The 22979-nt window shown below is 47.6% G+C and overlaps 1 protein-coding gene across 1 annotated transcript; it reads left to right on the forward strand.

Annotated features, from left to right (window-relative positions):
• Positions 1-2373: 2373 nt before the first annotated feature.
• tipin (timeless interacting protein) lies at positions 2374-13779 on the forward strand. The gene is made up of 8 exons (XM_056279144.1): positions 2374-2453; positions 6938-7096; positions 8155-8248; positions 9125-9200; positions 10134-10256; positions 11158-11221; positions 12305-12523; positions 13109-13779. Exons 2-8 carry the CDS (start codon positions 6952-6954, stop codon positions 13300-13302), a joined length of 915 nt encoding a protein of 304 aa, XP_056135119.1. The 5' UTR covers positions 2374-2453; positions 6938-6951; the 3' UTR covers positions 13303-13779.
• Positions 13780-22979: the final 9200 nt, after the last annotated feature.

Below are 22979 nucleotides of genomic sequence, written 5' to 3' on the forward strand. Positions count from 1 at the left end.
TCTCGACCCATCCCGTTCATACACCTAGCTCACGAGATGGAGAGATTATCCTGTTGAAGTTCATCACTCTGTGCATAGCGAGAAAAGAATTCAGCCTCAATCGAAGAAAAAAAAAGATTTTTAAAGAGTTCTAAAAATGTATTTGTGTTGAAATGTTGACTGAGAAATTATCACAAGTTTGGGAACTAAGTAAAATAATAAAGATATTTTTAACATAAATTGTATGGATTGGTTTGGGGATGAGTTGTTGCCTCAAGTGAAGGAGTTCATGTATCTCGGGGTCTTGTTCACGAGTGAGGGGAGGATGGAGCGGGAGATTGACAGGTGGATTGGTGCAGCATCAGCAGTAATGTGGACATTGTACTGGACCGTTGTGGTGAAGAGGGAGCTGAGCCGGAAGGCAAAGCTCTCAATTTACCTGTCAGTCTTCGTTCCAACCCTCACCTATGGTCATGAGCTTTGGGTAGTGACTGAAAGGGTGAGGTCGCTGATACAAGCGGCTGAAATGAGTTTCCTCCGTAGGGTGTCTGGGCTCAGCCTTAGAGACAGGGTGAGGAGCTCAGACATCCGGAGGGAGCTCGCAGTAGAGCCGCTGCTCCTTCACATCGAAAGGAGCCAGTTGAGGTGGTTCGGGAATCTGATCAGGAGGCCTCCTGGGCACCTTCCTTTGGAGGTTTTCCAGGCACGTCCAACTGGGAGGAGGCCCCAGGGTAGACCCAGAACTCGCTGGAGGGACTACATGTCCAATCTGGTCTGGGAACACCTTGGGGTCCCCCAGGAGGGGCTGGAGGGCGTTACTGGGGAGAGGGACATCTGGAGTGCCCTACTTAGCTTGCTGCCACCGCGACCCGACCCCGGAGAAGTGGCTGATTACGTGTCCTGATTACATGAATGAATGTATTGATTGACTGTTAGTGTAAGTGGGGCAATACTTTATGCACATACACTGAAAATGGTGGTGGTGTGTGTGTGTGTGTGTGTGTGTGTGTGTGTGTGTGTGATGTTTGCTTTACAATAAATGACTGACTTTAAGATGAATCACTGAAAGTGACTGAATAATGGAGGAAAAAGACACCAAAAAGCAGTTAAAAAGAACATTTAGATTTTCAAATCAACACGGTGTGGAACATATAAAACCACAGATGGGAAGACGTGGTGTTGAGGTGAATTCTGCCCTAAATCACAACTAGTAATAACACACAACACCTCCTCTCTCACATATGAATGAGTTGAACTGTGGCTGGAGCGTTTGGTTGAGCAGAAGTGGGGAAAAAGCACCAGTGATGACTCTAAATTCACAGAAGAAGAAGAAGATGATGGTTTCTTCTGTAAAGGATCAGCAGCATGACTCGTCACGAGAGAACAGTTGTGTGTCGGTGTTGGTCGCCCACCGACCAGCTCCCAGGGGGAGATTTTATTTTAATTTTATTTTAATTGACACACATTCAAAACTTGTACAATGACTCGTAAAGGAAATATAAGCCACAACACAACACAATATTTCCATTGTCCAAACAAATGTTGACAACACTTAAATAACATTAAATGAAAATAGGAGGATCTACGAGATGTACATATGTAAGCATATAAATAAAAATCATTTCTAAATCACTGGGCAGAGAAGAAGCAAAAGGCACAAACCACGGGGACAAATCAAAACAACGATAAACGAGACATACCCCCATAAATCTCCCATGCTGTTTTGTTGAAATAAACTTTTAAGAGATGAGAAAAATCCTTGAAAATCATTTATAAACCAAACAGAAAGGGCTTACTATTTCTCCACTTATGGCAATGAATATGATAGTTACCCATGAGAATAATGATATTAATCACATCAGAAATAGATGAGTTTAGGTTATCCATGAAAACAAAGAAGTGTCAAAGAAAGGAATGTCATTTACCTTAAGTGATATCCACTTTTTCTTAAATCGACCCATCATCTTTTAGACACAGGGCAATAGAAGACCATGTGCTGTAAAGTAAAGAGGTAGTTGGATGATGGCTAAACTAGCAGGACACAGACCTACACACTTTTTTTTACAATCCGCTACTGTGGGCCACGCTTCCGAGCACTAGATGGCGATGATTCCGTTTACAGCTGAATGCCAGGCGCCATTAAAACAAGACGAAGAAGAAAAAGTATACGCTAAAGTCCGAGAGGCGGGACGGGAATGGAATCTGATGGGAATACTGGGAACAGAAGGAAAGAGAGGGGGGGATTAAAATCACCAGGAAGGCCCTCTTTACTTTCTTAAGTCACACAAGGCTGATAGGTAGAATGCAAGAAATAGGGTAAAATGACACGCTTTGTACAGTGGGTGGCGCTATGCACCGTAAGGTTGTTCGCGAGCCGCCACTAAACAGAAGAAGAAGAAAAACGCAGCCAAAACAAGGGGACCGGAAGCGTCGTTGTTTTGCCGCGAATGCGTTTTGCTCGGCTGAGGATTTTGGTAAGAAAGTTTTTTTGTTTTCTCTTTGTCTCAGTAAGTTATTTGTACTTCCTGTTGATAATATGAAGACACGAGTCGGGCAGCATTTTAATGCCTCTCGTTAGAAAAAGTGTGTTGTTTGCGTAAAAGGAGGCCGGGTGTTCTGTACAGTCCGTCAGACCTCATACCGCCGCACACCAGTTTAGCTTCCCAGAGACCTCCTGAAAGACTCCCATGTTCAGGTTTATGTCTCCCAGCCCACGGTGGACTCAGTCCACACACCAGTTTAGTTTCCCAGAGATCTCCTGAGAGACTCCCATGTTCAGGTTTATGTCTCCCAGCCCACGGTGGACTCAGTCCACACACCGGTTTAGTTTCCCAGAGATCTCCTGAAAGACTCCCATGTTCAGGTTTATGTCTCCCAGCCCACGGTGGACTCTGTCCACACACCGGTTTAGTTTTCCAGAGACCTCCTGAAGGACTCCCATGTTCAGGTTTATGTCTCCCAGCCCACGGTGGACCCAGTCCACACACCAGTTTAGTTTCCCAGAGACCTCCTGAAAGACTCCCGTGTTCAGGTTTATGTCTCCGTTTCCCAGAGACCTCCTGAAGGACTCCCATGTTCAGGTTTATGTCTCCCAGCCCACGGTGGACTCAGTCCACACACCAGTTTAGCTTCCCAGAGACCTCCTGAAGGACTCTCATGTTCAGGTTTATGTCTCCCAGCCCACGGTGGACTCAGTCGGCTGGAAGAATGAAGTCACATCGTTTAGGATAGTGCATCTTCTTCGTAAATAATCTAATCCTTACTGCCATATACAGTTTTATACTTTGCTATTGATCATGTCAACAGCTATATAATGTTAGATACAGCAGTAAGTCGGGCAGTTATTGATCTTTAATGGAGAAGTGAATCACGCTTGTTTGTTGGGTTACTCAGTACCGATGGTGGATGTGCAGGTTAACAGGGACACCGCCTCTTATTGATCAGCACCTTCATCCATTTAAGCTGCTCTACAAGTGGCAGCGCTGCAGAAACAACGTGCACTCTCATGTTGTAATGAGTGAACAGAAGATGTGCGGTGTGTCGTTCATCCCAGCGGCGCTGTTTTGATTCTGTCTCCAGCAGGACAGCTGCCCACGGTGGCAGGTGTTGTGAATTAAAATGGTGAAAAGGTTAATATTAATTGGTTAGTTAAAATATGCTTATGCTTCACTTACAGTGCTACACTCTTACAAAGTTACACTGTTATCCTCTTTCAATGTTGTATTCTCTGAAATGGTGTAAACACAACATCCATCCCAGATTGCAAAATTGCTGTGGCCCGGACCCGTCCCACACTGACACTTTCGTCCGGCCCACGTACCGCGTGGAGTGTTGGCACTTGGGTGGTCCGCTCCTGTTTGCCAGATCTGGGCCAGAACCAAGCCATAGCAATGCCACATATTTGCCAAAGGTGGCCCATCTTTGTTTTGTGATATTTGGGCCATAGTCACCATTTACCACAAGGGCCTCTTCAGGGTCACATCCAGATCACATGTTGCTGAGAGCACCGCATCTTTGCCAAAAAAGGTCCACATTTGATTTGGCATATTTGGGCCATATTTGCTATTATACATGTGGGCCACTTCAGGCTCACATCCATTTTGTCCGGGCCAGAAGAAGACCACCAGTGCCGCATCATTGCCTGAAGTGGCCCACATCCAGATGCTATCTGGGATTGCACGTTGTCCGTCTTGGGAGAGAGATCCCTCCTCTGTTGCTCTCCCTGAGGTTCCTTCTATTTTTTCTCCTTTTAAGGTTTTTTTAGGGAGTTGTTCCTTATCCAATGCGAGGGTCTTACTTAGTACAGGATGTTGTGTAGCTGTAAAGCCCCTTGAGGAAAACTTATATCGGGCTACACAAATAAAATTGACTTGACTTAACTAGCATATTTACTTGACAAATCCCTGCTGTATTATTATTTCATGATACAGACATTCCTTTTGAAGTGCACTTCTGCCAGAATACTTCATTGCTGTTTGAGTAGCGCCATGAGTGGGTGATTTCTGATGATAAGGTTAGAGGAGAAAAAATAAAGTAGGTTGAGTAGTTTGTGTTAAAGCCTTGTTTTTATTTGCAACTGAAAAGTCAGCAGGGTTCAACGTTAATGTTTTTTTCAGAAATGTATTGCCGAGTGAGCAGTGTGGTGGGGCGGTTTCTGGCAAAGTGCTTGTTAGATCAGTTAAGGCGTGCTTAAAAAAGGTCTTAGGGAAAGCCTCGCTGAACTTTGAGGAGTTGCCTACCGTGCTTACTGAGATAGAGGCAGTGCTAAATTCCAGGCCCCTCTCGTATGTGCACTCTGATGCTGATGAACCTCGGCCAATCACACCCGCTCACTTTCTGGTAGGGAATAGGTTGACTTCTCTCCCAACAAAGACTGCAATACGGGAGACTCAATCGACCAATCTTAACAGGGAGATGTTCCGCGGGTGGAAGTACAGACACAGACTTTTGAACGGCCTGTGGAACTGCTGGTGTAAGGACTATTTACTACTACTACTACTACTTTTGGCTGCTCCTGTTAGGGGGCGCCACAGCGGCTCATCCGTTTCCATTTCTTCCTGCCCTGTGCAACTTCCTCTGTCCTCCCTTACCACATCCATAAACCTCCTCTTTGGCCTCCCTCTTCTCCTCTTCCCTGGCAGCTCCATATTCAACATCCTTCTCCCAATATACCCAGCATCTCTCTTCCACACATGTCCAACCCATCTCAATCTTGCCTCTCTTGCTTTGTCTCCAAACCATCCAACCTGAGCTGTATCTAATGGACTTAAAATCCGCTCACAAATGTGAGACCCCAACACCCACTGTGCGAAAGGTGGGAGACATTGTTCTCATTGGAGACGACAAAAGCTGGACATTAGGGAAGGTTGGAGAACTGTTTCCTGGGCGTGATGGACTTATTTGTTGATGTACTGTTCGTACATCTAAAGGAAGTGTTTTGAGAAGACCTGTTCAACTGATATGTCCTTTGGAGATAGTTGAATAGAGATGACTAGTTATAACTGTTTAACAATGAACTGAGGATGTTGTGAATTAAAATATGCTTCTGTTTAACAAGCATGTTTACATGAGAAATCCTTGCTGTACTGTTATTTCATGATACAGACTTTTATTTTGAAGTGCATCTCTGTCAGAATACTTCCTTCCTGTTTGATTAGCGTCTTGAGTGAGTGATTTCTGATGGTGCGGTTAGAGAAGAAAAGATGAAGTAGGTTGAATAGTTTGTGTTAAAACCTCGTTTTTATTTCATCGAAGAAGGTTGAATCAGTTCATCTGGACACAACATTTATTGACAGATACATTTCGTCACTCAGCTAAGTGACATCTTCTGTTGCATAGCAACTGAAACCGACGACCTGTTTCATATGCAAATATGGGTGTGACCATTAACTAGAGTTTCGATGGCCATGTGTACTATTCACAGAGGATTTGGGCATGTTTGCAATCACAGCATTGTAAGATGGTGACAGATGTATTCTTAGACCCCCCCCCCCCCGGGGTTCAGGGATGGTCATTCCCTCTTAACATCAAGACTTGTTTTTAGTTGCAACTCAAGAGTCAGTAAAGTGCTTTTGGAACGTTCAACACTTGTACATGCAGTCATTAGAGTGGAACACTTGTGAAGAGTAGCTGGCTGTTTCCATGGTTACCAGCGATAGATGTTGTATAGGTGGTGGGGTTAGTTATGCCATGGAGGTGAAGCGGTTACGGAATTAATAAATAGTGTAAGCGGCTAAAAATGCTTTAATCGTCCATTCTGTATAGACAGGACAGAATGAAACAGCCATTGCAGTCCGCTTCCGGTGTGGGAAGATGGCGGCGCGAATTCACATTTGCGGCAGCCTCACCCAGTACCGTCCATGCAATGTCTTTGTCCACGTCTGTGTCTAAATTTTTGTCTTTTTTGTTGGCTGGGAGAGCTGGCGCTGGATCAGCTGCGAGAGCTTGTTCTGCTGCGCTGTGGGCCCAGGGACTACGGCCTTGCCCGGAGCTGCACCCGAGGGGGTAACACCAAAGGCCCTCTGACAGGATGTGGAAGTGGGGCAGGCTAAGCTAACTGCTAGCCCATGCAGACCGGCAGTTCCGATGACACTGAGGGCGGTCTGGCTGTGGCCTCACCTGGCGTTGACTGTGGTGTTTTTGATGTCGTCGTGTGGAGTGCGGGGAGGTGTGTCAAGGGTGTCTGGCTGGGAGGGCTTGGTCTGCTTCGGTCATCCTGGCTGGCGTTTGTTCCCTTGGACAGTGATTTTTTTTTTTTTTTTTTGGTGGTTTGGATATATGTTGTAGTTTGAATATGTGTGTTTTTGTAGTTCTTAGATGTGTTTTTGTCTGTATGTTGTACTGCTGTGTGCTGGGGGAAACGGCATTTTGTTTCACTTCATGTGCGCAAGTACATGAGGTGAAATGACAAATCAAATGTTCCTGATTCATGATTCATTGATATCTTCCACTACAACAGGAGGCCAGCACACCATGTTTGACCCCGAGGAGAATGCTATGATTGACTTTCCAGACTATGAACAGATAGTGGATGAGACCTTCCCTCCTCTCCCCCCACCGCACTCCCCAGGGCAAGCAGGGGCAGCAGCAGGAGAAGAGGGGGATTCTTTTGCAAACGGTGAGGAAAACTGACTGGTCTTCTATGTAACGGTCCTCACTGCAGGTAGCACCTCTGGTGTGTAGAGAAGCTTCATACCACCCCTGGTGTGTAGAGAAGCTTCATACCACCCCTGGTGTGTAGAGACGCTTCATACCACCTCTGGTGTTTAGAGAAGCTTCATACCACCCCTGGTGTGTAGAGAAGCTTCATACCGCCTCTAGTGTGTAAAGAAGCTTCATACCACCTCTGGTGTGTAGAGAAGCTTCATACCACCTCTGGTGTGTAGAGAAGCTTCATACCACCTCTGGTGTGTAGAGAAGCTTCATACCACCCCTGGTGTGTAGAGAAGCTTCATACCACCCCTGGTGTGTAGAGAAGCTTCATACCACCCCTGGTGTGTAGAGAAGCTTCATACCACCCCTGGTGTGTAGAGAAGCTTCATACCACCCCTGGTGTGTAGAGAAGCTTCATACCACCTCTGGTCTGTAAAGAAGCTTCATACCACCTCTGGTGTGTAGAGAAGCTTCATACCACCTCTGGTCTGTAAAGAAGCTTCATACCACCTCCGGTCTGTAGAGAACCTTCATACCACCAGTCTGCTGGTGGAGCTGCTAATGAACCATCAAGGTGCAACAGTAAACATGTGAGTACTGTACATTAGAGTACTAAACATGTGAGTACTGCACTGTAGAGTACTAAACATGTGAGTAGTGTCCAGTACAGTACTAAACATGTGAGTATTGTACAGTAGAATACTAAACTTGTGAGTACTATACGTTAGCGTACTAAACATGTCAGTACTTTACAGTAGAATAATAAACATGTGAGTACTGTACGGTAGTGTACGGAACATGTCCATACTTTACAGTGGAGTACTAAACATTTCAGTATTGCACAGTAAAATACTAAACATGTGAGTACCGTACAGTAGAGTTTACTAAACATGCCATTCTTAATTTTCGTTCTACTCCAAGAGTTGGTGTTCATGTCTGTGTTGCGCATCTGACACCTAGATGAAGTCCTGTGTGTTAACTGAACTGGCTGTCAGTAAAGCTGAACGTGACTCTGCCCTGTAGGGGAGGACGAGGGTGAGGTGTCCAAACTGCCAGATGTTCCTTCTGCTAAAAGGAGAGGAGTTAAGAGACCACAGCCCAAACTGGACTCTCAGAGGTACTGAAGACTGGCTGTGTGCCCTGACACACAACCAGAAACCGTGTAATCAATCAGTCTGCCCTACCTACACATTACCTACAAAACGCACATACACACTTGTTGAAAAGATGAGTTGTGTTGCTTTGTGGCGCGCACACAATTCTACGGCACTCTTTGCATATGACTTGTTCTTAGTTGACATCACTTGCCCCAAGTCCAAAATATTTCCAAACAAGGGACGATGGTCCGTTTCGAGGGACTGGCTCTGAGCCTTCTTCTCCTGACTTGCCCCTACTCGTCCACTCTGGACTGCAGCCGCAACAACCAGGAAACTGTGCACAGGCTGCCGCTGCAGGGTTGGCTGGTGCTAAAAGGGAACAGCTGTGATTGGTCAGGCAGTTGTTTTAGGAAGCGCTTGATTTGATATGCAGCGGAGTGTTCCATGGGCGGAGCACGCGTTTTAAACATCCGTATCGCAGTCGATCATGTTCACTTAAGTGTGGGAAGCCAAAACGGTGGTTGTGGTTGATATTCGATTAATTGTGCAGCCCTATTTGGGTACATATTGTCGTAGAAACACTGGGCGTTGTTCTGCTGCATGGTGTAAAGATGGTGCGCTCTGAGATCAGGGCACCACAAGCTCAGACGCTTGTGCGTCTGTTCAGTGAACATGTATTAAAATCGTGTGACAGTCCTGTGGGAGGTTTTTGTCTCGCTCCTCGTTTACTGTCAGGGTGGGATTAGATAACTGCCACAACAACATTCTGATAAGAGGGTGTATGTGGGATGGGTGTGGCAGGTGAATATCACCCCTAAGTGAAGGCACATGTGAGGTGTAGGAGGAGGTGTGTGTGTAATTTGACACATCTAATGTATGTGATGTGTTCTTTCCAGGCTCACCTCAGAAAGAGGTCTTCCAGCCCTGAGAAGTCTGTTTGATGACGTTCATTTCAAAGGCAAAGGCCATGAGGTGAGACTCTCTGTCTGTCTCTTTCTCGCACTCTCTCTGTCTGTCTGTCTGTCTGTCTGTCTGTCTGTCTGTCTGTCTTTTTGTGTCTCTCTCTCTCTGGTGTTCTCTCTCTCTCTCTCTCTCTCTCTCTCTCTCTCTCTCTGTGTCTCTCTCTCTGTCTGTGTCTCTCTCTCTGTCTGTGTCTCTCTCTCTCTGGTGTTCTCTCACTCTGTCTCTCTCTCTCTCTCTCTCTGTGTCAGTGTCTCTCTCTGTTTCTATGCTACGTCCCCCTGGTGAAACTTCTCACTGTCAGGTGAAAATAAGCGGCTGGTGACTCCACATGTATGGGAGGAGGCATGTGGTAGTCTGCAGCCCTCCCAGGACAGGCAGAGGGGGTGGAGCAGCGACTGGGGACGGGTCGGAAGAGTGGAACATTGGCCAAGTACAACTGGGGAGAAAATGGGGGGAAAATCCATAAAAAAAATAAATTAAAAAAAAAGACAAATAAAAGCAGCAAATGCTCACATTAAAAAAAAACTGGAACCAGCAAATGTTTGACATTTTTCTTGAAAAATAAATAAATAAAGAAAAATAAATTAAAAAGTAAATGTAATTATTTATTTCCTCGTTCGAGTGTTGTTTCTGTAATGCCACTAACAACAACACATTCATTTTGGGGCGGTTCCGGGACGGTGATGAAAAAGGTTAGTCTGGAGCGCTCACACACACACACACACAAACATGACATACAACATGCACACACACACACACACGACCTACAACACACACACACACACACGGCATACAACACAGACCACACGCACACACACTGACTGGTTGTGAAAGCCCAACCAAAGACAACTTGTTTATATTTTTTGTGTGATGAGTACGTTTCTGTGTGTGTTTGTCTCTGATTTGTGTGTTTCTTGTGTGTTGTATGTTGTGTGTGTGCAGGCAGAGAACCTGCGGCTCCTGATGCAGAGGTTGGAGAACTGGGCCCACAGACTTTACCCCAAACTGCAGTTTGAGGAATTCATTGAGAAGGTGGAGAAACTGGGCTCCAAGAAAGACGTGCAGGTGAGATGAGATACAGGTGAGCTCTGTGGGCATGCTCAGTATGAACAGGAAGTGATGAAGGCCCAATGGACATGCTCAGTATGAACAGGAAGTGATGAAGGCACAATGGACATGCTCAGTATGAACAGGAAGTGATGAAGGCACATTGGGCATGCTTGATATGAACAGGAAGTGATGAAGGCACATTGGGCTTGCTCGGTATGAGCAGGAAGTGATGAAGGCACATTGGGCATGCTCGGTGTGAACAGGAAGTGATGAAGGCACATTGGGCATGCTCGGTATGAGCAGGAAGTGATGAAGGCACATTGGGCATGCTTGATATGAACAGGAAGTGATGAAAGCACATTGGGCATGCTCGGTATGAGCAGGAAGTGGTGAAGGCAAATTGGACATGCTCGGTATGAGCAGGAAGTGATGAAGGCACATTGGGCTTGCTCGGTGTGAACAGGAAGTGATGAAGGCACATTGGGCATGCTCAGTATGAACAGGAAGTGATGAGGCCACATTGGGCTTGCTCGGTATGAACAGGAAGTGATGAAGGCACATTGGGCATGCTCGGTGTGAACAGGAAGTGATGAAAGCACATTGGGCATGCTCTGTATGAACAGGAAGTGGTGAAGGCAAATTGGACATGCTCGTATGAACAGGAAGTGATGAAGGCACATTGGGCATGCTTGGTATGAACAGGAAGTGATGAAGGCACATTGGGCATGCTTGGTATGAACAGGAAGTGATGAAGGCACATTGGGCATGCTTGGTATGAACAGGAAGTGATGAAGGCACATTGGACATGCTCAGTGTAAACAGGAAGTGATGAAGGCACATTGCACATGCTCAGTATGAACAGGAAGTGTATAGATGTGAAACCATATGGTACATGATTCTTACCCTCCTTCCCCAGACCTGTCTGAAGAGAATTCGCCTGGACATGCCGCTGACATTTGACGACTTCGTCGGTAAAGACGGTAAGAGAACATCTGGTGTGTCCACTGTGAGAGTAAAATGTCACAGAAAATTGCACTAAACATTGTAGAGAATGACTTCTAGTTTTCATGTCTCTGATCGGTCTTTTAACCCATTTTAAAGTTGGATAGAGTTAACTTGTCTCTCCAGACATCACGCTGGGGTCTACTGCACATTTCCTCCGGTCATTGCAATTTGGCAAACTTGATAACTAACCACAAAAATAACTTCCATTTGGGCGTCTGGGTAGCATGGCGGTGTATTCCGTTGCCTACCGACACGGGGATCGCCGGTTTGAATTCCTGTGTTACCTCCAGCTTGGTCAGGTGTCCCTACAGACGCAATTGGCCGTGTCTGCGGGTGGGAAGCCGGATGTGGGTATGTGTCCTGGTCGCTGCACTAGCGCCCCCTCTGGCCAGTCGGGGCGTCTGTTCGGGGAGGAGGGGGAACTGGGGGGAATAGCGTGATCCTCCCACGCGCTACGTCCCCCTAGTGAAACTCCTCACTGTCAGGTGAAAAGAAGCAGCTGGCGACCCAACATGTATGGGAGGAGGCATGTGGTAGTCTGCAGCCCTCCCCGGATCGACAGAGGGGGTGGAGCAGCGACCAGGGTGGCTCGGAAGGGTGGGGTAATTGGTCGGATACAATTGGGGAGAAAAAGGGGTAAAAGGTGTTTTTAAAAAAATATAAAGAGATGACACCACAGCTTAACTGTCACACTAAGTATTAGCAGACTGTTTGTGGTTCTCTGCTACGTGATGTGGAAGGGACAATGAGCTACATGCTTATTTAGATTGAATGAAATGAGATGAACATTTTGTGAAGTAGTTGCTGTGTCACTCTTTGCTTGACAACTTGCCTTCTTATATGCAAATGCAGTCTTAAATCTACAATTATTAGATGCTGAAAACACTCAGACGTCACCCTGAATTAATGTGAGTTTGTTTAGCTCGGCAAGCCAAACCTGGACCTGAGTAAAATGAGCAGTAAGCTGGTCCTTCTGGCTGAAACACCGAAGACCTCACAGGGTCTCGGGGCTTTAATGGTGTTCAGCTCAAAAACCACCCTTCATGTCCACCACACAGGTGCGGAGGAGACTGAAAACCAGCAGGTTTTCGGGGACGTGCCGGAGGTTGAAGCCCCGGTTTTCCCGGATGACCCCACAGGACCGCTCCACTCCACCCCCGCCCCGCACCTGCCTACTTCGCCACCTCCGACCCTGACCGAGGAGCAGCTGAGACGCATGGAGCTCAACAAAAAGCTGGCGATGGAGAGGAGGCTGGCCCGCACGCAGCAGGATGGAGGTTAGAGACCCGTTGCTCATCCCTGCTCCACCCCGAGCTCCCGGTGCTCCCACTGCTATATGAGGAGTCGTTAGTGTCTGTTTGTATGGAAAGCTCTCCACATAGGAGCTTGAACAAACGTGTGTTGTCCAAGTCTCCAAAGCTGTGATTGAGACTTCACTTAATATACGGTTAAATCCCGTAGCCACACCCGTCTCGTCAAGCTGGGATTATTGGGATAATGAGACCTCGTAAATTCTGAGGCAGCCATTCCATTGGGTGTGAGTTTGAAAATGCCCGCCTCTGGAAAAATGACCTCCACTGGGTAGTTTTCCTATTTCAGTAGAAACAAGATCCTGTCTTTGTCTGAGCAACTCAAACTAACAATAATAATGATGATAATAATAGTAATAATTTCCACTGATAGCTGTGGAAAAGGAGATACAGGGACATCATGACAACTCAGTGTTTCATTACTCTAAAAAAATAAATAAGCATGTTGTGGTCACTGTATGTTCTTTAATTTAAGATGAAATAACAGTTTCACAGCAAATAATGATTGTTTTTGTTTGTTTTGTTTTTGGTTATGTCACTTCTTCCTCCCAGTACTATCGGACTCTCAACCCTTCTCTTCACCCGAGCCGAGGACCTCTCCCTCCCTCCCCCGGCCCCAAGAGGAGGAGGGAGGTTTGGACTTACACCAGGAGAATCATGACGAGGAAGAGCAGAGCCATCAGGATCCACAGACGGGATCCCCCCAGCAGGAGGAAGACGAGACCCACGACAGAGACGAAGATTAACACGTTCTGCAGACAGGCCCATCAGCTGTTTTCTCAAAGCCTTAACGTAATGGCGTTTCATCACATGAGCTGCTTCAGCCAAGCCAGCCTCTGGTTCGTGTTTCAAATCAGTCAACAACAATCATTAGGTTGTTGATGTGTACCGTGATGCGATGAAAGTTGAGTTGTCTTTTTCAACACAAACTCCCTCTGTGCTTGTGGAAACAAGGTGAGGTCATGTGATCAATCAGGACCAGCCTGACTCGTGAGAATTTTACCGTAGGACTACTGGAACATGAAGTGGTTTCATCAACCGATAGAAAGTCATCGGCTGATTTTTTTTTTTTTTCCCCCGACACAAAAGCTGAATTATCTGAAAGATGTCAGATGGGTGATAGGAGTTTGTCAGCGATCACCTGTCGTGCTCCCCCACGTTCTGAAAAGAGATAAACTCTTCCTGTGTCTGTAACGTCAGCCTGTGGCTTTAACTGAGAGGTGAAACCTGTGGCTCCTACCACGAGACTGCCTGTTGTTGCCTGTACGTTGGCCATTTTAGGACAACTCAAACATAGCTTGTCAGGGTTGGCTCTACTTTTTTAAGAATTGGCTAGGGTGTCCGGGTAGCGTAGCAGTCTCTTCCGTTGCCTGCCAACATGGGGATCTCCGGTTTGAATCCCCGTGTTGCCTCTGGCTTGGTCGGGCGTCCTACAAACACAATTGACCGTGTCTGCGGGTGGGAAGCCGGATGTGGGTATGTGTCCTGGTTGCTGAACTAGTGCCTCCTCTGGTCGGTCAGGGCGCCTGTTCAGGGGGGAGGAGGAACTGGGGGGAATAGCGTGATCCTCCCACGCGTTACGTCCCCCTGGTGAAACTCCTTACTGTCAGGTGAAAAGCGGGTGGCGACTCCACATGTATCAGAGGAGGCATGTGGGAGTCTGCAGCCCTCTCCAGATCAGCAGAGAGGGTGGAGCAGCGACCGGGACGGCTCGGAAGAGTGGGGTAATTGGCCAGGTACAATTGGGGAGAAAAACGGGAAAAATCCAAAAAGAAAAATCATCTGTCTGAACTACTTTTGTCAGCCTCAGATCAGCATCCGTCAGACACAGCTGCACTTTGTCACAATCGCTTGAGCTAGGATGCTAATGTTAGCATGCTAATGTTAGCATGCAAAGTACACCTGAGGCTGACGGTGCAGCCGAGTCTGGTGGATGCTGAGCTAGTACTGACAGAACGCTTTAGACGGATGAAAGTACAGCAGATTCTCAGAAAGTAGAGCTGACCCTGACAAGCTAGGTTTGAGCTGTCCAAAAATGGCCTGACCCCGGCCAGTCTGTGAAGTTTGACGCATGTTAGGATCCGACCTGTTGCAACCTGGGAGCGTCATCTGTTCACCTTCATAATGTCAAACAGTGTCAGTTTCCAAAGTTTTTCATGTTCCTTACTATCACACAGTTGATTAAACTACTTCCTATTCCAGCAGGGCTGCCCCCTGAATTCGCCAGTGAATTCTGCTCTACCTCTACTTTCTTTAGCGAATTCAGGGGGCAGCCCGGGAACCGCCACAGCCGGGACGCGAACCCGTGTCTCCCGCACCACGGGCGACGACGTTTACCAGTCGACTAAAGGGCACGACCGTGATTGATCAAACGCTGGTTTTAGAGCAGTTTGAGAAACGTCAGCTGTGGTTGGAGGACACATCCAGTCAGGGTAAACTGGTGCTGCTGTTTCATGGGGTTTTAAAGTTATTTCATATTTCTCAAACAGTTCCAGGGCTCGGTCGGGATTATTTGGACTTTGTGGGGACGAACGTCTTTCATATCCTTCTTTTCATGAATTCTCATGATGTCACTGTTGTAAGGTTCCGCAAGACCATCTCTGACTGTTAGTACGTCCTTTTGGTTAAAAAAAAAAAGCCATGTTGGAAAGACAGAACATTAAAATAGTTATTTACTAGAAGACGACTTAATGAACAGGAAGTCCGTGTTGGTGGTTTGTCTCCACCACACTTTCAGTTCTGATATAAGTGATCGGGTCCTTGATGAGGTACCTCTTTGTTTCACATACAGTCTGACATGCAGACTTAATATTTTGGATGGTTAAAAAAACTCATTACCTGCTCCACTAATGACCATTGACAAACATATCAGCCAAATGCTGTCCTACTTGTCCTACTCATCCTACTTGTCCTACTGGGTAATCAGACTTAGCGTGGCGTGTTATAGCTTGGCTTGTAAAAGTCCTCGCCCAAAGTTCGCCAATGGCAAATGCGATGTCAGTCTAAGATGATCGTTATTTTCATATCTTAATAAAGTATTCAAAAACCATTTTTCATGTCAAGTAGGTTTTATTTGTCCCCAGAGGGGCAGTTGTTGTCCCCAGAGGGGCAGTTGTTGTCGTCAGAGGGGCAGTTGTTGTCCCCAGAGGGGCAGTTGTTGTGTAGCAGTGGATTTTTGAACAGTGGCGTCTTCAACTGTGGGTCAGTGAGCTGAGGGTTTGGTGTTTTATTCATTATTAGCTAAGATTGTAGGTCCACATGTCCCATGAAAAATCACTACAAAGATAGATTCTAGCGTCCGGGTAACGTAGCGGTCTATTCCGTTGTCTACCAACACAGGGATCGCCGGTTCGAATCCTCGTGTTACCTCCGGCTTGGTCGGGCGTCCCTTCAGACACAATTGGCCGTGTCTGTGAGTGGGAAGCCAGATGTGGGTATGTGTCCTGGTTGCTGCACTAGCGCCTCCTCTGGTTGGTCAGATCGCCTGTTTGGGGGGGGGGGCTGGGGGGAATAGCGTGATCCTCCCACGCGTTATGTCCCCCTGGTGAAACTCCTCACTGTCAGGTGAAAAGAAGCAGCTTGGTAACTCCACATGTATGGGAGGAGGCATGTGGTAGTCTGCAGCCCTCCCCGGATCAGCAGAGGGGGTGGAGCAGCGACCGGGACGGCTCGGAAGATTGGGGTAATTGGCCGTTTACAATTGGGGAGAAAAGGAGGGGGGGGGGCAAAAAACCAAAACTGGATTATCCTTTACGAGTTGCTAACCACATTGTAGCATCTTAAACTAACCTGCGTGTTTTTGTGTAGCTGAGTGAGAGCCTCCCAGAGGAAGCAGGGACCTGCAGAACCTCTGCCTGCTGGGTGCTGGTCTTGGGAATGCTCTAGTCCTAGGGCGTGACCAGGATCTGCTGGGAGGTCCTGCTCTGGCTCTGGGTCTCCTCTCTGGGGGGAAAAGTCACCACGTAGTCTCTCCAGTTCCTCTGCAGGATCCCCACCACACGGCCTGAAGGTGGGGAGTTTCAGCTGCAGAAAAGCAGAGTAAATCCAGTTACCAACAAGTATCGGGTCATATTCAGACATTTTATTTTTTGGGGCGTTTCTCCCCAATTGTACCTGGCCATTTTATTTTCCAAGCTGTCCCGCTCACTGCTCCACCCCCTCTGCCGATCCGGGGAGGGCTGCAGACTACCACATGCCTCCTCTGATAGATGTGGAGTCTCCAGCCGCTTCTTTTCACTTGAAAGTGAGGAGTTTCACCAGGGGGACGTAGCGCGTGGGAGGATCACGCTATTCCCCCCAGTCCCCCCCCCCGAACAGGCACCCCGACCAACCAGAGGAGGCGCTAGTGCAGTGACCAGGACACATACCCACATCCAGCTTCCCACCCACAGACACGACCAAATTTCTGACACAGGACCACGGCTGGACTCAACTTTACAACGGTGTCTTATGGGACAAGTGAACAGGAGTCTTAAACGAGTCCTTTGAATGACAAACCCTCCTAGTGTCTCAGTCAGACTGTGTCCACAACTGTCCATTATCTATGACTTCTCTGTTGTGCTGGCCAGCTAGTTTATGGATGCTTACTGCTACCTGCGGTAAATATGGGCCGCTACGTCCTGCAGGGTGAACCAGGAAGTAGATCGGCAATGTCGTCCACCATTGATCGTATCGAACATTTCAGATCATAACTTCTACCTTTCATGCTCATTTTCCCTTCCAGGTATGTGGATTAGATGTTTTGGTACTGTTTAACTTCTTCATTTTCAACTTTTATTTGCAGATAATAGAAAAGGCAGCATGGTGGTGTAGTGGTTAGCGCAGTCGTCTCACAGCAAGAAGGTTCTGGGTAGTCCAACCTTGGGGGTCATCCCGGTTCGTCCTCTGTGTGGAGTTTGCATGTTCTCCCCGTGTCTGCGTGGGTTTCCTCCCGCAGTCCAAAGACATGTAGTGTGAAATTCAGGTCATCGCTGCAAACAGCATGCAGAGAAAGAAAGAGGCTCAGTGAGTCATCGGCCCGTATGAAAAGCACCAGAACATGTAGCGACTGTATCAGATGAATCCTTCACCAGAAACGAGCCACATCATTTGTCATCATCAACACAAGTGAGTAGATCAGCCCTAGCTTACATGTGAGGGATGTAGTATTCCACGGTGGTCATTATTTTTCAATAGAAGACTGCCTCAAACTGGGTTATCCCATTTGTTGCACCGCTTATCCTTACGAAAGAATGAAAATAATAATTTAAAATGATTTAGGCCAGACTGCTCTCTGTATCTTTAGCTTGCTAACATTAGCCTACAAAGGCTTCGTTAAGCGTATTAGTTTGGAAGGGGCCAAAACGGTGATGAGGCTCTTGGCAGTGGTCCGCTATTCAGAAATAACCTCCTGCAGAACCACAATGCTTTAACTGATCCATCAGAATCAAGTATTCAGCACAGTCATGTATTAGAAAATACACGTTTACAATTACAGGCCTTCGCCTTCAACGGCCTAACATGGCAGCGCTCGAACACTCGTGAACACGACTCCTGTTGGCGCGCTGCAGAGCTCGGGTACGGGGACAAAAATAAGAACTCGAGATCAAGAGGTCATGGCCAGCGAAATGCCAACAGGACAAGACGGAGGCCGCAGAGAAAACGAAACTCTGGACTCGGTCTGCGAAGTGGGGAGTTCAGTCGTGACTATGGGGATGGCAGCGCTCCAGGCCGAACTGAAGAGGGCAGCCACGTTCCATCCACCAGCCTACAGCAGCCTCGTTCTCACGGTGGAGGAGCAGGAGGTGAGGCACACACTGAGGGCGGCGAACCCGAGGTAGGCTGCGGGTCCCGATGGCGTCCCTGGATGTGTGCTGAAGGAATGTGCGGACCAACTGGCGGGGGTCTTCATGAAGATCTTCAATCGGTCCCTATCCCAGTCCACCACCCCACCCTGTCTGAAGTCATCCACCATAGTCCCACTGCCAAAAAGGTCCACCGTCAGCAGCCTGAATGACTACCGACCTGTGGCACTCACACTCGTCATAATGAAGTGCTTTGAGAAACTGGTTCGGAGTCGCATCATCTCAAGCCTCCCATCCACTTTCAACACACACCAGTTTGCCTACAGAGCAAATAGGTCCACAGAGGACGCTACAGCCACATCTCTCCACACCGCCCTGACCCACCTAGAGCGGCAGGGGGGCTACGCCAGGCTGTTCGTTGTGGACTTCAGCTCTGCATTCAACACCATCCTCCCCCACAGACCGGTGACCAAACTGACAGAACTGGGCCTTGCTTATTCCATCTGCCTCTGATTATTAAGGACTTTCTGTCTGAGCGCCCACAGAGGGTCAGAGTAGGCCCCCCCACATCTCCTGAGCCCTCAGCCTCAGCACTGGCTCCCCACAGGGCTGCGTGCTGAGCCCCCTACTCTACACCCTGCTCTACACACACGACTGCACCCCCGCTCACTCCAGCAACACCATTGTCAAGTTTGCAGACGAGTCTGCATACCGGGACGAGGTGGAGCGGCTGTCTGTGTGGTGCAGGGAAAATAGCCTGATCCTCAACACCTCCAAGACAAAGGAGCTGATTATAGACTACAGGAGGAACAAAACGGACAGTCATCCCCTTTTTCATCGGCGGGGACTGTGTGGAGAGTGTCTCGGACTTCCGGTTTCTGGGCATACACATAGAGGAGGGCCTGACTGGAGCCTTAACACCACAGCGCTGGTTAAGAAGGCACAGCGGAGACTCTACTTCCTGAGGATCCTCAGGAAGAACCACCTTACCACCTCACTGCTTGTGTCCTTCTACCGCTGCTCCATAGGGAGCATACTGACCTACTGCATCTGTGTCTGGTTTGCTAGCTGTACAGTAGCAGAGAGGAAAGCGCTTCAGAGGGTCATCACAAACGCCCAGAAGATCATGGGATGCCCACTTCCCTCCCTGGAAGACCTATACAGTTCCCGCTGCCTCAAAAAACCCCATGGCATCCTCAAGGACCCATCCCACCCAGGACACCTTTTGTCTGAACCGCTGCCCTCGGGCAGACGTTACAGGACAATAAGAGCTTGGACAGACTAAAGAACAGCTTCTGTCCCCGAGCCATAACCGCAAGTCTGCCAAGTCTTGATTCCTGACTTTCTGTGCAATATGTTGGTGTCCAGTAGACTGTAGAAGTGAATGTGTGTGTGTTTTATGTTTTTTATATTGATCTTTGAACTGATAAGAACTGCTCTTTCAAATGTCGTTGTACTTGTACAATGACAAACAAAGTTTATTCTATTCTAAGAGAGATCTCTCAGATTTCCACAGGTGTTTGTTTTCAGGAGGGTATTAAAAAACAAATGGACGAGTTCACGAAGGAAATCAACCGGAAAACGCAGGATGAGACGAGCCGGATAGAAGGAGCGGTGAGGCGAATAGGGGAGATGGAGGAAAACGTGGCCGATAATCACATACGGAGGGACGGCGTGTGAAGACTTGATCTTGCTCCACCGCCAACACTGCACACGGCAGTGACCAGAGGAGGTCCACTGACATAATAAAGCAGGAGGTTTTAGTTCAGTGCAGCGGCCGTGGGGCCAAATACCAATGACCAAGGAGCTGCCCTCCCTCCCTCCCTCTCTCTCTTACCCACCCTGCCGGTCCACCTTCACTTCCTGTTCACTCAGAGAAGCCTTCTGAGTGGAGACACAAGGGGAGAATGAGTCTGACCTGGTCTGACCTGGTCTGCCACTTCTCCTGACTTTCCCCCTTCTCTCGCGGGCAGTAAGAAAACTCCCGGAGCAAACGGCACGCGGTCATGGCGGGGGGTCTTTCAGCAGGCTCTGCAGACGGTTGTACTGCCTGCTCCAAAACAGCCAGCAACAGACAAGAAGACACAGGACAAGGTGTTTCTAATGTGGTATGAGCTCAGCCTGCAAATGAGGGCCGCGACCCGACACAGCCTGCTACATGTATTGTACTATCTGTTCCACTGTACTGTACTATTGTAAATCTATTATCAGTACAGGTCAACAAGTCCTCTATGTCTCCCAAACATGTGACAACTACACTGGAGTACTACTATATGCAAGTATTATATACGTATGAATGTTACTTCTTACATTTTCTGTCTGTGTACCGACTTCCTTACCAACCCACCATTTCTTATTAACCTGTATATTAGATATTCAGATAGACTGATCATCTCAGGTACATACATTTTTCATAGGCAATATCTGGTATTCTTAATTTATTTGTAAAATAAAACTGTTTATTATTGCAAAACTTTATTACTGGGGTTTTAAAGTGACAGGACTCGTGCAGGTTCTGCAGCTCAGTATCACATCTGGCAGTATCACATCTGGCAGAATCACATCTGGCAGAATCACATCTGGCAGTATCACATCTGGCAGTATCACATCTGGCAGTATCACATCTGGCAGTATCACATCTGACATAATCTCATCTGACAGAATCTCATCTGGCAGTATCACATCTGGCAGCATCACATCTGGCAGAATCACATCTGGCAGTATCACATCTGGCAGTATCACATCTGGCAGAATCTCATCTGGCAGAATCTCATCTGACAGCATCACATCTGGCAGCATCTCATCTGGCAGCATCACATCTGGCAGAATCACATCTGGCAGTATCACATCTGGCAGCTGCAGCCTGCTTACACTACCTGTCAGAAGTGAAGTGTCATCAGTGTAATGACGCAACATCTCGGAATGGCAGCATAAGCAGAAATGAGAAAATAACGGTAAACTGGCATGCTGCACAAGGTCACCGGGGACTTCTGATTTACAATATTCATAAAGTCTGGCAAAGACAAAACAAGCTGTGGTGCTGGTCTGACGGAGGCATTTAAATTCACCGAGGCTCGTTCTGCTGCGTCGGCGAACCTGCGACATAATGAGGTTGACCTCGACCCGCTGTGCCCCGCGTAACACCGGTGGGCTTTCTTCCGGGGTGAAAAGAGGCTTTCACAACCAAATGAGGTTCAGGATAGATACTGACACCTTTGCCATGCCTGATAACGACCCCTTGCTCTGTACTGGCAGGGCAGAAGTAATCCTGGGCTGCTTTATTGTGTACTTTTAATCTGTCTTCGTTCAAGCACTTTTATTCATGAATCAACGAGCCAAGTGAGTAAGTAGTAAGAGGCTCATCAGCAGCCTGATGACTTGCTTCCGTGGAGCTAACCCGGGTGAAAGGGTGTTCTTCTGCAGCTGCCTTGCCCACAGGTATGAAGGCCCTGTGTGCTTTGCAGCGCTGCAGGGCCTGGCGGGTCATCTGGGTGAAGACCATGCCTGGAATTTCCCTGAACTCCAGAATCTCCAGGTAGTCCACCGCCACCCCTGCACCAGGAACCATGTAGCGGGTCACCTCGCCCGACAGCGACTCGCCATCTGTTTAGCGATAAGTTATAGAGCTTCAGCAGGAGCTTAATCCCTGTGTTGTATGGTTTAGAGACGGTGGAGCTGATGAAAAGACAGGAGGTGGAGCTGGAGGTGGCAGAGTTGAAGATGATAAGATTTCCACTGGGAGTGATGAAGGACGACAGGATTAGGAAGGAGTATATTAGAGGGACAGCTCAGGTTGGACGGTTTGGAGACAAAGCAAGAGAGACAAGATTGAGATGGTTTGGACATGTGTGGAGGAGAGATGCTGGGTATACTGGGAGAAGGATGCTGAATATGAAGCTGCCAGGGAAGAGGAGAAGAGGAAGGCCAAAGAGGAGGTTTATGGATGTAGTGAGGGAGGACATGCGGGTGGCTGGTGTGACAGAGGAAGATGCAGAGGACAGGAAGAGATGGAAACGGACGATCCGCTGTGGCGCCCCCTAACGGGAGCAGCCGTAAGTAGTAGTGGTAATAGATTCAGGCATACTCTTGTGTAATTTCAGAACAGCATGTGCCCTTGACGGGACTACATGTTGGAGTTGATCAAATCTTCTATCACAGTGGCCAACTCAAAGTTGTGTGTTTATGCATATGACAGGGAATATATATTAAAAACAAAATCACGGCTGGTTTGTCAATACGTGGGGTTTTGGTTGGTGTTCATGTCTTTATGCTGTCAAATACAGCAGCCAGTGTGGAGGTCTAACTTCATATTGCTTTGTTATCCAGTAGACAGTAAAGACTGTGCACCATAACTCCGATATAATCCAGATTGCAGCAGTATTTTCAAGCAGGGCTAATCAATAATTCAATATTATCAGTTATCGTCGTTCAGTTGTTCTGTGTCGTGATGAAATCCAGATACGATCAGCTCGAGATACAGTTCTCTTGTCTATGAATGAGACGAGAATCTGAAACCTCTCAAAGTGAGGAGTGAAATATTTGAGGGGTGTTATTGAAAACTAGCTTTGTTTAACATTATATTTTACATTACCAAACAGGCCAATGAGCTGAAGCTTACTGGGAGTCTTCAACATTGTTGT

This window comes from Lampris incognitus, chromosome 4 (assembly GCF_029633865.1).
Source record: "Lampris incognitus isolate fLamInc1 chromosome 4, fLamInc1.hap2, whole genome shotgun sequence".
Lineage (NCBI taxonomy): Eukaryota > Metazoa > Chordata > Actinopteri > Lampriformes > Lampridae > Lampris > Lampris incognitus.

Bases quoted from the DNA above. Each gene is read 5' to 3' on its own strand.
- tipin (XM_056279144.1), top strand. From the start codon at position 6,952: ATGTTTGACCCCGAGGAGAATGCTATGATTGACTTTCCAGACTATGAA. The intron at 8,249-9,124 runs GTACTGAAGACT...TGTTCTTTCCAG, and splicing joins CCCAAACTGGACTCTCAGAG to GCTCACCTCAGAAAGAGGTC. The intron at 10,257-11,157 runs GTGAGATGAGAT...CTCCTTCCCCAG, and splicing joins GCTCCAAGAAAGACGTGCAG to ACCTGTCTGAAGAGAATTCG.